The sequence below is a fragment of the Apis laboriosa genome, unplaced genomic scaffold, assembly GCF_014066325.1.
Source record: "Apis laboriosa isolate Shangri-la unplaced genomic scaffold, ASM1406632v1 scaffold43_cov150, whole genome shotgun sequence".
Taxonomy (NCBI): domain Eukaryota; kingdom Metazoa; phylum Arthropoda; class Insecta; order Hymenoptera; family Apidae; genus Apis; species Apis laboriosa.
Window position 1 is genome coordinate 112,353 of NW_025223292.1, and position 15,018 is coordinate 127,370.

The 15,018-nt window shown below is 31.9% G+C and overlaps 2 protein-coding genes across 9 annotated transcripts in view; one reads left to right on the forward strand and one right to left on the reverse strand.

Moving 5' to 3' along the window:
* Positions 1 to 15,018, reverse strand: part of LOC122716319 (fasciclin-1) — a 305,972-nt gene that overhangs the window by 106,440 nt on the left and 184,514 nt on the right. For all 5 annotated transcript variants that reach the window (XM_043939290.1, XM_043939288.1, XM_043939287.1 and 2 more), the window contains exon 2: positions 5,141 to 5,276. In XM_043939290.1, coding sequence (XP_043795225.1) covers positions 5,141 to 5,276 — 136 coding nt within the window. The remainder of the gene's footprint in view (positions 1 to 5,140; positions 5,277 to 15,018) is intronic.
* The window catches only part of LOC122716320 (origin recognition complex subunit 3), a 133,641-nt gene that overhangs the window by 19,574 nt on the left and 99,049 nt on the right, over positions 1 to 15,018 (forward strand). Inside the window, exon 13 of one of the 4 annotated variants that reach the window (XM_043939293.1) lies at positions 10,399 to 10,468. The exons of the other annotated variants lie outside the window; for them this stretch is intronic. Within the exon in view, the coding sequence (XP_043795228.1) occupies positions 10,399 to 10,419 (21 nt within the window). The 3' untranslated portion in view covers positions 10,420 to 10,468. Of the gene's footprint in view, positions 1 to 10,398; positions 10,469 to 15,018 lie in introns of those variants that run through there. 4 annotated transcript variants of the gene reach the window in all.

Here is a 15,018-nt window from a genome sequence, read left to right on the forward strand (position 1 = left end):
ATTCATGAAACTATTAATTTCCAATGAATATCTATTTCTTTTGGGATAAAGTAAAACGCATTCTTTCAAACGTAATAACTTACCAGTACATTTTAGTCGTAACTAAGATATTTCGTCTCAGAGCAATATCGATGTTAAATAGACTACGATAGAACAATAGCCATCACGACCACGGGAGCTATCATCCCCGTACCTTCATTTATAGCCGTATAAATCGATATCCTATTCCCAGAATTAATATCGAATACTTAAAGCAAATGATTCATTTCGTATCTCGAGATTGTACTATTAAAAACATATTAAAACAAACCAATAATTAAATACAATTCAGATAAGCAATTCAGTAAAATCTTGTATTTCTAAAAAATACAAAAGTTTTCCCATAGAAATTTAGATTTTCTTTAACAATTAATAATTTCACAATTTTTAATAAAATTTTCAAAAGAATTTTTACAATTTTTTACCTCGATATCAAAATCATATATCGTATATCAGGATATTATTTATTTCATAAATTACGCGTTAAAACTTCGACTGCTTTTCCATGGAAAAAATTCGCCTGTCGTTCGCAGATTCTTCTTCAACAGAGAAAGTTTTTTCACGTCTTAATCGAGCCACGTTTCTCGTTACAGCCCCCACGAAGGAGGCCCTCGAGTATTTCAAGTATTCGAAGGGGTTGGTTCGGTATCTAAACTTGGAGCCAGTCAGGAGGGAGTCTAAAAAGAAATCCTCCTTGTGAATGACGATTATCCGTCAGTGGCTCGGCTTGGCAGCCGACGACGAAGGTTACGAATACCTATAGATACCCTTCTTCACGCAAGGGGCAATGTACCCCCTTGTTTCATCCCTCGACGACGGCATTCATCGTGGATTAAACACGAAGGAGACTTAATGAAGGTCGCTATCTATTCCCCTTGTGCATCTTACGAGGGTAGTAGACGCGTATAGATGGCTAATTCTTCTTCAACTTGAAAGTTTTTGAACAATTATTTTCGCCATTAATTTTTTTGCAATTACGAAAGTGATAGAATTGAACAGATAAATTTTTTTTCCTTGATAGATTATTATATTATAGATGTTAAATAGATTCTGGCGTTATTTAAATTATTTAAAGAATGAATATTCAAGTAACGTATATTATAATATAATTATTTTTTGAATTATTCGATTTGTGGAAGTTTAAGTTTAACATTCTTTTATATCTTTTTTCAATCGAAGAAGTTCGTTTATGGAACTATTTCACTTGTCTCGTAAAACGTTGATTTGTTCCACTTTCGTGGAACTTGATAACGTTTTATTCCACTTGTCTGATCATAGATGTTGTTACACTATATACCCAACTGGACCGGATATTTTGCTACGTATTATTATTGAATTAGTTGTAAGTTCTTCATTGAATTTTCTTTTTAAGTTTTTGAACGTGAAGATTCCATTTTTTTTGATACGAATTTGACGATATTTTTAAAATTACTTTTTAAAAAAAATGTAGTATTTTTAAAATATACGAATTCTTCGTTATTTTGTATATTTTAAAATATGACATGGAAATAATGATCATCCCTATAAACGAAATGCGGATGGCGCATTGAAATAAAATCGTCGAAATTTATAATCTCGTCCATCGAACCTAAATAAAAAATTACGGTTGAATAATGATAGTATAAAAATAATTCTTCCACTGAACCAAATAAAGCTTCACGCATAAATCATGAATATTTAAATAAAATTATATCAGAAAATTTATATACCTTTAAAATAATAAAAATATTCGAAAAAAAACATTCTTCTTTTATTCATATTTAGCAGTAATACGTAGGAATATCGCAACAAAAATATATCCCTCCTGATTTTATAACGAATTCGATACGAATTAAAGGAATAACGATTCGAATAAAATTATTGAAAATTGTTAGATAGAAGTTCGTCATCCAATAACGAGATTGACTCGGGAATGAAATTTTTGTCGTTCAAAGAGTAACTCGGGGAAAATCCGAACACCATCCCCACCCTTCGTCGCTCGAGGCGTCTTAAACGCGGAAAGGAAGTTTCTTCATAAAACGGCAACGCCCTTCTTAATTCCTTGTTTCCTTCACGCGTGCACTTTCTTCGCAGGCAATCGTGAAAACGCCTCCGGGTCACGAAGGGGCGGTTGAATATAGGAAATCGTTGTGTAAAAGCGGATATGACTATAAAATCGAAGATTTATTGTATCTACGTGCCAGGTACTTCTTCTTTCCTTCTGTCCTTTTTTTGTCTCCAGTTTTGTTCAAGAGATTGTTTGCGAGGAATGCACTCGTTCGCGAAGAATTTTGAGGGAATTGTAGTATTCCTCAATTTTGCATCTAACTTCAATTAAAAATAGGAATATTAGCTACGGAAAATGATATCTAAATTAATTTAATTTTAATATTAGATTTAATTTCACGATTTCTGTGATCTATTTTATAGATAATTGATTTATTAAATATTTAAATAGAAATAGTTTGGTTATTCTATAGAAAGCAATATCTTGAAGAAAAATTAATGAAAATTTCATTCAATTTAAATAACTTTAGGGTGATTTGTACTTTTCAAGTAGATAATAGAAGTAGAAAGAATTTAAGATATTTCACGAAAGACTTTTACGCAAATAAAAAAAGACAAAATAAAATTCATTTATAATGAAATGATTCAGAGAAAAATCATCTTTTTATTTAGATACGTATAAATTTTAAATAATCTTCATTCAACAATATCATCACTTGAATATTCAACCAATGTAGGGAATGGAATATAATCACTTATTCTAAAAAAAAAAAAAAAATTCCAATAAAATCGATAGACAGAAAACGAAACCTGTCATTCTATTATGCATGCCATTCATTTTGCACGTGCATTATTTATGTAAAACAATTGCATAACGGTCTATAGTTCCGTCTCCGGTGACTTCTCAATCCTGAACTGATCGATCCTTGACAATCGGAGTACCATGCTATCCTTCACGGTGGTTGACTACCATAGCGGCCGTATTCGAAGCTTGAATGGAATCGAGACCGCACACGATTAAATTCTCCCTATGCTCGTGTTACCCAATCGTCTAAGGGGAAATCGCTTCATCCCTGTCCCTCTTTCCTCCTTCGTCTATGCATAGGAAATGTTCCTTCTGTTGATGCAGGAGGCAACGCGTTGTACGACAACTATCGAGGAACGTAATCGATTGGCTCTAATTAAACTTGTAACGATGCAAATTTTTGGATCTGTCGAAAGATCTCAAAAGATCATCACACATTATTTTTAATTTTTACCTTTTCTTCCTTCCTTATTTCTTCACATTTTTCTTACGTTAGAAAAAGAGAGAGGATCTTTAAAAGGAGATCATCGATTCAAAAAGTATTTTCTTATCCTGTGTGAAAAGAGAAAGGCTTTCACAAAAATCTTTATATCACAAGAGATGACAATCACACGGTATGATCACGATTCAAAAATATTTTCTTAGAGATCGTCGTTATTACTTTTTAATAAACAATTTTCTGTACCTGTAAGAAAAATGAGAAAGTCACAAATTATATTTGAAAATTAGAATTCAAAAAGGGGATTGGGAAACAGTATCACGGATAATTCGAAGATTTCAAGTTTCGCTATATAACGATCGTATATAATTAAACAAACGGATAATTGTCCGGATTAAGAGCGTTGGATGTCACTAATCGATCGGTCGAGCTGTCAACATGGTATCCACGCGGATCGTTCTCAATAATTGACAGGGGAGCGTGGCGGTGCCATATATTCTGACACAGTGGGGCTACTATGAGGGATTGGTCGAATGCTGTAAATCGCTATAATGCGGCGTCGGTGCAACGGCGCGAGATTGCAGAGGTAACGCTGCATTAACTAAGGAAGAACGGCTTTGGGGAAACGAACAGAGACCTCCGATGGGATTAATACCACTGACACGGTCACAATACGATTGATAACGCTCCGAATTACTGCAAACAGGTAAAGCAAATTTCCGAGTGTTCTTGAATATTAATCTTAATTAAAATCTGATTCAGAAGCGACGTATAATAAAATTTTCGCCTAAATCTGATGAATTGTTTATGCGTCCTGATATTTCTACTTAGCTTAATATTATTAATAATTAATTTTATATATTAATTTAGGATACGGATTAATATTAAATTCCATTATAAATAAATTTTGATGCTGTTAATCAATTTTTATATTCAGCCTTATTAAAGATTTTATTATTAATATTACATTTATTGGAAAAATAATGAAAAACTAATATGAGAGAAATACATTATTTTATATATTATTTTCCATATTATATATTATTAAATTAAAACTTTATTACTTACTAACTTATTTATCATAAAAATAATCAAATTCGTCAGAAACTGTATACATTAACACCATTAAAAAGTAGTTAACGGGCAGTAAAACGTGGAACGCAAGATATACGAGTAGGTACACTAGACGGTACACGAAGGTAATATATCACGTTGCACCACGATTTTGACACCTCTACATTTTCGAAGATGGACGGAATCAGGTGACTACCGGTCTAAATGCACAGGATGTTGCAATTGTGGGATAGCAAATGCAACGGAACGTGCGGTATCCTTGAATTACAGCCACACTCCTGTGCATATTTGATGTATTTTCAATCAGGCCTCCGGTTGCGGCCAAATCCATCGTCGTTTTACATGTAGATATGCAGACATACGGTGGATAGATAATGTGTATATATATACCCGCATGTATATACACGTATACATGGCATATCTTGGGGGAGATCAAAGAGAGAGGTTTCCAAATTCGGAATTCGTGGGATTTATGCACTGATTGAGAATGACATTTGGTTACGAGAAGACAGTAGAGTGAAGCTCGAGCTGAATTTTGAAAGAGAGGAGATTAAATGGTTTGACAATTTTTTCTTCAGCAAAATAATTTTTTATTCATCCTATTATTGTCGGTGAAAATTATTATTATTCCGTTTTCCTTTTATTAAGTATCGATTATTACGAGTTAAATATCTTTTGGAGGGGGAAGGGGGGAATACACGGCCATTTTATTTTCTTTATTTTGTCAGAACAAAACAAACGTTTTTTTGAGCTAAAAAGCTTAGAGCGAACGTGATAAAGATACGAGAATTACTTACACATGTGGTAGAGAACCAAGTTTTTCGTAGTTCCGTTGTACTTTTGGAAGGCTCGATTTGTAGGTGCGAAAACCGTCACGTGACGATACGTGAGCGTGGTATTTGCCACCTGACTTGCTTCCAACAACTGGTAGAACTGTAACAAAAAGACAAAGATATACTTTTATTACTTTTTTTCACATTCCATCGTTTTATAAACCATATATCACACTGAATATCATCTGATTAATTTCGATTAATCTTCCTCCTTCCTTCAATAATATTTTCGCACGATAATCACGATTATTCCACAACGTGTTCCTATTTTCGTAATATTAATACTCACGAAACTTTAAATTCAATTTTCACGCAGTTCGTAATACGAAGTAATACGGTTAAAAGCATTAAGAACTAGGGCGAGGACTCGTTTCCCATTTCTTCTCTAAATCCTTCAATTACGAACTGTCACGTTAAAATGAACAGAACAAACGAAAGAAAGCCCCCCACCATCGATTTCCCGTCACGAGTAATTCTCTGGGTATCATAGCACGAGGACTAATACGTGGAGCTAAGTCAAGTCACGCCGGATTAAACGTACGATTGTGCATGGCGAATTAGCGAATTCCACGTCCACGTTCCGAAAACGTTTTAATCCGGCGTGTCGAATGAAATTTGCCCGGGTCTTTCGTCTCTTCCCCGAAAATTTGCACAAAGGAAGCTCGTTAGTAGTTATCAATGCGCAATTAACCCTGCGCGAAACTCAAAACATGGAAAATATAATAATTCGGCGCCCGTGGAGCCCCCTCTTCTTCCTCGAACGAGGAATGGAGAAACATGGGGAAGTTTATGAGGAGGGGAAAAAACCGTGGAAAAGCGTGTCCTTTTCCTAAAGATAATAACGTAATTCCCGGGGTTATCTTCCGTTTTAGTTTCAGAGACCGTCAAATGCTTCCTGCTTGCCGCCGTCGGTCCATCAAGTTTTTGTTGGTCGGGTACGTTTTTTGAGGTTATGTAACCATTATATAAAATGGTAACGCGTAGAGGTTAGGAATTTTCTTTTTGCATAAAGCTGCAAAGTTATAAAGATGGAAAGCCGTAAAAAAGATGCGAATTATTTTTGTAAATATTTTAATTTTGGATTTAATCTTGCTTTATTTCTTTTTATTATATGTTTAAGTTATAATAATATCACGAAACGTGATATATTATAAATTAGTTGAAAGGATAATAAAGAAAGAAAGATAATAGTAGAAGTTTTCGATATTTAAAAATATGAGTTCTCTAAAATAGAAATAGAATTAAAAAGGAAAAATAATGATATTTGAAATGAATTTTATATAAATGAAATTTTTCAATTATTATCAAAAGAACAAACTTTGAAATTAAAGAAACTTTTTTTATGATTCATAACTTTAGAGAATTCTATTCACTTCTTTCTTTCTTTGAAAATTGTCTCATAGTAGAAAACAAGATATAGCTGTCGCATCGCTATATCAAATTGTTGCTCCTGGAATAACCTTAGTTTATTTTGAGATCTTCAATCTTTTTTTTTTTTTTTTTAACGAATTGAATCATGAAAATCTTCTACATGATGTTTATACATGTATAATTTTTTATCATTTCAAGAAAATCAGTCATTTCAGAATACTAGCCAAAGCTTTCCTTTCATGCATTATAATTATATTAAAAGTTATAAATCATATAAGAAAATGTCTTCTGACAGAATAAATATAAATTTTTGTACATTATTATATTTTATGAATATAATAATTTTCTAAATGATTTCTATGCTTTTAGAAAACTTTATCAATTATTATACCTTCCTGGACGCCAATGCTTTCTCCAGTCATTCTAAATTGTTCCGCAAGCTTCTTTTGTGCTTGCGTTTGATTTTCATTCAACAGCTGTTGAAATTCAATATCTTCAAACTTCACTCGAGTCAAAGTTTCTCTCTCAAAATCGCTGATATCATTTCTTATATGAATACAGTTCCATGAATTACAACGTTTTCTTTGAGAGTAAAAACATATTACTTCAGCAAACTTTGCAACTTTCTTCAACTCGAACGGAGTCATATTTTCTAATCCACACCTTTCCAGTAGCCATTTTGAATATAATTAATCTTTCAACTAAACTATGCAAAAAAATATTTAAAATATCGCGGATAAAGAGATTTAATATATATGTATAAACATATATAATTAAACGATATACGAAATATTTAATATTTTAAACACAAAAATAATTTTAACATTTTAAGTACGAAATATTCGAAAATATTTAATGAATTGCAAATCTCTCGACACGGAATTTTCATTGGAATTTACATACACGTGCGCGCGTGTTTTATTAAATACGACAAAAAAAAAAACGTAACAATTATTTCCGTTCGAGCATAATTTAGCGGGCAAAATGTAAAAATCTGAATCTATCTAACGAGAAAGTACCTTTGGGGCGAGTAATTATTTTTCCCGTCCAATAAGTAAGGTTCAATTGAATTTGTAGTTAAATCGATTGATGGCCAGCCAAGGCCGGACCGTCTATTAGCCAGTTTAATTAGCATGTCCCAGGGGTCCGGAAATAGGGCAGCTGTAACGACGTTTACAGGCGTCATCGTGCTGTTCATCGCCTACGTGCACATTTATTTCAAACGATTAACGAACGTCCCTTGAAAATCCTGTCAACGTATCGAGAAATTCTTCTTCGATGGCCCCTTTTAGTCGAGCAATGAATTATTTATTTCATAGGGAAGAATGCGTTATTCGTGAGAAGATATTCTATTTTATATATTTATAAAAATTTGTCGGTTCATTCAAGAAAAGAAAGAAGTTTCATAGAATCGAGTATTAAAGTCATGGTGACAATTTTTCACAGAAAAAAAAATTATTAATTTAAAGAAATTAAACATCGAAGAGATTAACATATATATCTTCATACAATGCATTATTTAATCCGATTTTATCTCAATGAATTGATACGTAAAAAAATAATTTTCAATAGTGTTCAAGTTTGAAAATAATTCAAGATTCATACAGTGAGGATTAATTTACAAGAAGAATACGTTAAATGCGAGTTATTGATTACGAACGAATTGGATAACCTAATATTAATACGTAACTCGAAGACGAACCAATCATTATAGAATGCCGAGCCACATGGATCGACCGCATCCTAGTTCAGCTTCCACTAATTAATCAGAAATTTCCTGCCTGCTCCTGGATGCACAGCTAATAGACCTTCGATATGAATTCGCCTTCCCAATTATCTCGTCGTGTACTAATTACTATGCACGAGCTCGAGCAAAAAGTTACTCGATTATTAGTAAATTTTACGTAAAAAGCCAATCGAGTTTTTAATATTAAACATTTACATCGATGATCGATGCAGTATTTCATTACACGTTCCTTCTTGGCTTGCGAATGAAATAATAAAACAGGTAATAATAGGTAATAAAATAGGTAAACTTTTATAAAAATTTTTATGAAATTTTTAAGCGCAACTGTATGTAACTGTAGAGAGAGAGAGAGAGAGAGAGAGAGAGAGAGAGAGAGAGAGAGAGAGAGAATATTTCATTTAGATTTGGAAAGGGAAAATGCGTTTTTTCAAACGAGGAATCGCAAATTAAAAAAAATTTTCAGGAAAGAACAATCGAATAACGCGGTACGTTGAATATTTTTCTCCTCGTTTAGTAACAGAATACACGGGCTGATTCAATTTTCGCTACAGGTCAAAGCGTAGCGAGCCCAATTTGCGAAAAATAACGATGAAACACTGTTTTAACCCTTATTCTGTTGCAAACCTTCCCTTATGTGTACCGTTCACTTGTTCCTTAACAAAGCCCTAGACTAATGGAGACATGCCGTGACCTCGGGCAATTAATATGGATTTCGTTCAACGAGCATGTGAGTGCATAGCCGAATAAAAGAATATAAAATATAATAATTACTAATTATTATTTTTAAAATCTTCTCCTTTCTTTTATAGAATCCATGAAGAACTTATGGAACATGAAATAGCAATGAAATACTTATTTAAAATTATTTTTAAATTAACATACACTTTCTATGTATTTTCTAACAAATTGCATATTTATTTAATTGAAATTCATCGTCGTTATCGATCAATTTATTTGAGATTTTACTTATATGTATTTTATGTAGAGAGTGAAATAGATCACATTTAATTCTAGATTATGGTTTTTATAAATGGGATAAAATTAAAATCTATATTCATCTGAATAGAGAATGTTAATATCATTATTTGGAAATATTTGTGTTTTCGATCACAAAAGGATTCATTTGAAATTTAGTAAGCGGTCAATCGATAATTAATTGGTGGTCAATTAGCGGTCGGTTAATGATCAGTCAATCATAAGTTGACGATTAGTTAATGGTCAGTGATTTATCCAGTTAGTGATTGGACAGAGATGATCAATTTTCTATCTTCCTCTTAGCCAATTTTTAATTTTTAACATATAATTTTTAACAAAAAAATTCCTTTTAAAGCAAAGAAGCTTTGATATTTTTAACGTGAATAATATATTCCATTGCAAATCGTCGATTAATTATTGTACCGGAAATCGAGGTCGCTAGACGATTGATCGCCACCGCTATCAACTACAGGATCCAACAAATCTCATCAGGCGAGATAAATTACGTCAAAATCTCTACTCGATCCGCTTGAACCTTTGGTAAACTAGCCAGGAACCGGGCAAAGCTTAGGATCCGAAATTGTGGCACGGGGTTGTTTGCGAAATCGATGTAATCTGAGCTCGAAAGAGCAGCGATGCGTTGCCAAACAAGGACGAAGTGGAAATTTGGCCAGATAGGATAAGTAAATGGAAAACTTTTTCGAGTATAATATTATTCCTATAAAATATTTGGATTCACAGGTATTTCTTTTCTCGAAAGAGAAAAGAATGTCTTAAACAAGATTTAGATGGATTAGATTTTTTAAATAGTTCCCATTGAAATAGATAAATAAATAATATTTCATAATATTATAAAATCACATAAATAGAATTTAATAATATAAAATTCTAATGTTGCTTTGTATAATATTATCATAGATAATTCTTTAAAAAAAAATTTATATCAATTACATGTCATATTAAATTATATAAATTACATATAACGTCGCATAAATCACAATCAACGAATTATATAATTTTTAGACAAAGTGGTAAGGGATCACTATACATTTAACAATTTCGTATGTCCATAATTAAATATAATCCCTAATTTTTTACGTAACATTGACAAAATGATTTTCATTTTCAGTTTCTCATAAAATATCAATAACGATGGAAAACGTATAAAGACTTTGGTTCATCATTCTTTCCTCGAGCAGAGGGGGGGGGGGGCAGGCATATCGATAACGCATTGAGCAAATGCATCGAGATATTGAGATGTGAGCCACGTATTCAATATAAGAGCTTTTATCGCGTTTCACCCCTTGCCTGGACGTTTCGTGGTCCGCCTCTACGTTAGGCAACATTTCCAACAAACGCGTCCAGATCAATTTACAATGGAGTCGGTTCAACGACTCGTGCAGTAATGTGGCGAATAATGCACCACGCTAGAGATGTGCATCGTTGAAACAGCGAAGACTTACTGGAACTACGAAACAGAACAAATTCAACGGGAATGGGAATATCATGTAATATCGCGAATTTTTGTGTTTGTTAACCTGGAACAGGTTAAAAGAATTTTAAGTATTTTTTTTTGAAATGGTTTCGTGAATGAAGCTTGTATTTTTATTTAATCGATAAGAATTCAAGGAAATAGCTTCGTGAAATGAAAATTTGAATTGTTATATTCTGTTTTATTATACTAGAAATATAAATATAAATATCTTAAAAAGTTTTAACTAATAATTTAATAAATCAAATGAAGAAAGGAAGGAAGATCATTATGGTAATGAATTCATTCAAAATATTCATTCTTCACAAGTTGAAAAATTTATTCACAGATTCTCATCCAGATTGAACTTTAAAATCAATTTAGCAAATTTCTCTCAAGGATGATCAAATATTGGCGAGATATTTTCAAATATTATAAATATAATTTCTCCAAATATTGTTAGACCATCCACGCGTGATATGATGTATAAATATAATATGCAAATTAATATGGCGCATGTTCCACCTCCTTGAATCTTTGCCTGCAGGGTCATATTTCCGGCAAATGTACACTTGACCGATTAGAAGAGAGCCAACGGAGCAACGATGTGGCAAATAATGCATTCGAGTTGCATTTTCGATATGCACATGGAGAAAAAGAAATATATAGGAAGTTAAATAGGATTCGATATAGTCGAATTAAATTTCAAACTGATACGAATTGCAGAAAAGAATCAATAATTTATTAATTTCAAGTGATTTACAAGCGAAATTGTATGACTTGACTGATAATATACATGCGTCAGAAAAGTTTTCTGTTTGCTTCATACTTTGTTAGTACTGATATACTTTGATAGAAACTTTGGAGGACTTAGTTTGAAGCCGTAGTGGTGTATTACAATATCAAATTTTTTTGCATATTTATAGATTAAGAAAGCAATTTCTTGTTATTTAATTATTTCTGATTTTTAATTTAATTTTTATCAATTCTTTTTTCATCTTTTTCTTTTTTATTTCTCTGGGACAAATTTATGGCAATATTCATTTATTACGATTTTCTTTTATTTTGGACAAAATTTTGTGGTTTCATTAAGGAAATTGAGAACAATATGACTTTAATAAAGGATTAATTAAAAGAGCAAATTAAAAAAAGAATTTAATAAAGGATTTTAATTATTTTGTACATTGGATAATTGCAATCTGAAAAAAGGATAAAATTAATATCACAATTAAATATAAACATGATGAATTAAATATATATATATAATTGATTTATATATAATTGATTCATAATCGTATTATATCAAAATTGGGCTCGTTATTTCTTTTTCATTAATTATCTTCGAGTTAACTATTAAAAATTTTCTCATACTTTCTTTTCTTCAAAATTCCTCATTCCATCTAAACTTGCATTGTATAAACCAAACCTTATCATCCCCGTATCGTTCCAAAGACTTGCGTGCATTTTATCACTCGTTTGGTCATTCATTCTTCGCGACATTAATATCGAACAAGGGAACAAGAAAAATCCGCAACGAAGCGTGGAAAGAGAAAGAGTGAAAGTGAAACGAGAGGAAAGTCAACGCACCCTTTCGTGCCTGTGATACACGAGTAAGGGAGTAAGACAGAAAGAGAGATAGAAAGAGAGTTAACAAAGGGTTAGTCTATATATCAGATTCTTGCTTCTGAGTTACAGGCTGGAACGAGCCTGTATTTTCACGAGGACGGAAATGAGACCTGTTCCCACCCTTGCCACGCCTCTATTTATTTTTTTTTTTTTTTCATCATCAGGAATAATGCAGCTAGAATGAATGTCGCGAAACAAACTTTTGTGTAAAGCATTGGTCATTTGACTTTGCAGAGTTTATATCGTAAAAAAATTTTCATCATTAAGTTTCATCTTCGTTGAGAATTGATGGATAAATTTTTGTTAAAAAAAGGAAAATGATAGAATTTTTATAACATTTATATTTTATAATATATTTTCATCCTCATGTGATAGAAAGCTAATTTATACTTTTAATTATATTCGTAAAATATAAATATATTTAAAAGCATCTGATGGATATATTTTGACAACATATTTCATTTAATATCACTTATCGTTACATTTTGATGTAATTTAAAATAGTTATATTATTTGAAATATAAAATATATGATACAATATCATATTTATAAATATATTCATTAAATTCTATCCAATTCTTCATTCGAACTCTCTATATATAAATTGACAAGTAAATTAAAACTTATAGAATCGCTTAATAAAATAATATCCGGTTACAAAAAAAAAAAAAATCGAACAATCTCACTCGAAAAATTCGATCAGTAACAACATTTCACTTCCAACGATGCTCGAACAACACGTACGAAACGTTTATACACCGAAGCGCTCTTCACTCTCCATGATCGATCTTACGATTTCACGTATCAGCACACAAGGGATACCCTTGATTTCCATAACATTTCATAATCTCTGCTCGCAATTTCCAGCGGACACGAGATACCGAGGGGGTTGGGATATTCACGTAACGAGTACGTGACTCATCGTCGGGACATCCCCTTCCAAACAACTCGAAGAAATGAATTTCGGCAAGGAACGACCCCTTAAATTCGACCACCCCTGTACCATGATCACGATTCACCCCCGTAGATCCTCCAGGTTTCGCGTGACATCTCATGAATCCTCTTCCACCGTGATGGAAACACCCTTAAAAGAGAGATGATGATCGATCTGCGCCCATCACGGGTGAATGATTATTATCGGGCAGTTTAGCACTGTCAAAATTGAATTCGACTTGATTGCTTCCGGTCTCTGATAGAAGAATTGTTCGTTCCCTTCGAGAATTTAATGATTTAACAAGTTGGTGACTAGATGTTTCGTTGATAATCGTGTTCAGGAGATTGGTATCTCGATAATAACCGTGTTATACGGTTTCTTGGATTATTTTCGATTCAATTATCGATCCAATTGTTTTCTTTTGTTTACGAATTTCTTGGGTTTCAATAGTTTGACAAGTTGTTAATTAGATTGTTTTGTTAATAATCGTGTTTATTGTGGGCTAGTATCTTTCTATGACAAATATTTTGATTTCTTTTTATTAATAAATGCTTTTTACAAAAATACCGAATTCAAAATTTAAAAATGTGAATAAACAAAAAAAAAAAATATCTATAAAATTTAAGCAACATGCTACAATTCTTTTTTTTTCTCAAAGTTTTGCAAAAACTTTATCCGTGTATTAAAATCTCGTTTATTTGTATTAATTTCCAATTATAGATCATAATATATACATATAATCGAATATGACAGCAATAAACGATTATTCTGTAAATTGATCTTCGAAAAAATGAAAAATATGTCCCATTCGGGGGTTCGTTCGCACGAATTTTGGATATTCGAAACGCGGAGGATGCACAGCATTAAATATCATCGGTGTCGAACGCGTGTTACGAATTCGAATACGCTATTACGATTATTTCGCAAGGGTTCCTTCGGTCGCATTAGCAGCCTCCGGAAGCGTAGGTGCATTGGTATCGATATTCCGTGAGTTTAATGGTCATACTGAATATTGATTACCAATTAGTGGCATAATCAGCGCGATCCAAATAGTTAATGAGGGAAGGAGGGTTAAGTGTTCGTCTATTAAAACACAACCTGCGACCGTTAACAATTACTTTTTTTTCTCTATTGCGAAGTGGTGGACGTCGAGAAAACGAACAAATTGTCTTGAATGGTCATTAATTCATCGGGAAGCCGGATGCTTTTGTCAGGCAGTCGATAATATTAATTTAGATTTTAAAGGTAGATAGTGTTTCTTAATCTACGATGGTAATTTTTCACTCGTTCTTTGATTCGTTCGAAGAATTTGAATTGAATTATCTAGTGAATTATCTAGTGAATCAGATTAAATGGATTTTTTTTTATATATTTCTGTTTTTTATATATTGCAATTTTTATAAAATATTCTATGAATAATAATTATGTAATTTGTATGATATATTTTATGAATAATAATGATGTTTGTATAGAAAAGTTTAGTGGCTTCGGTTCGAACAAAGAAACGATGAATTTTTTAAATATTTTCGTTTCTTTGAAATTCTCGTAAGTTTTCTAATATATTTTCATGAATAATAATAATGTAATTTCTGTAAAATATTTTATATGAATAGTAAAAAGTCTGATTCTTGTAAAATAACTTATAAATAATAATAATTTTATTTATAAATAATTTTATTTCTTTAGTTGTTATATTTTTTGTTGGATATATAGAAATA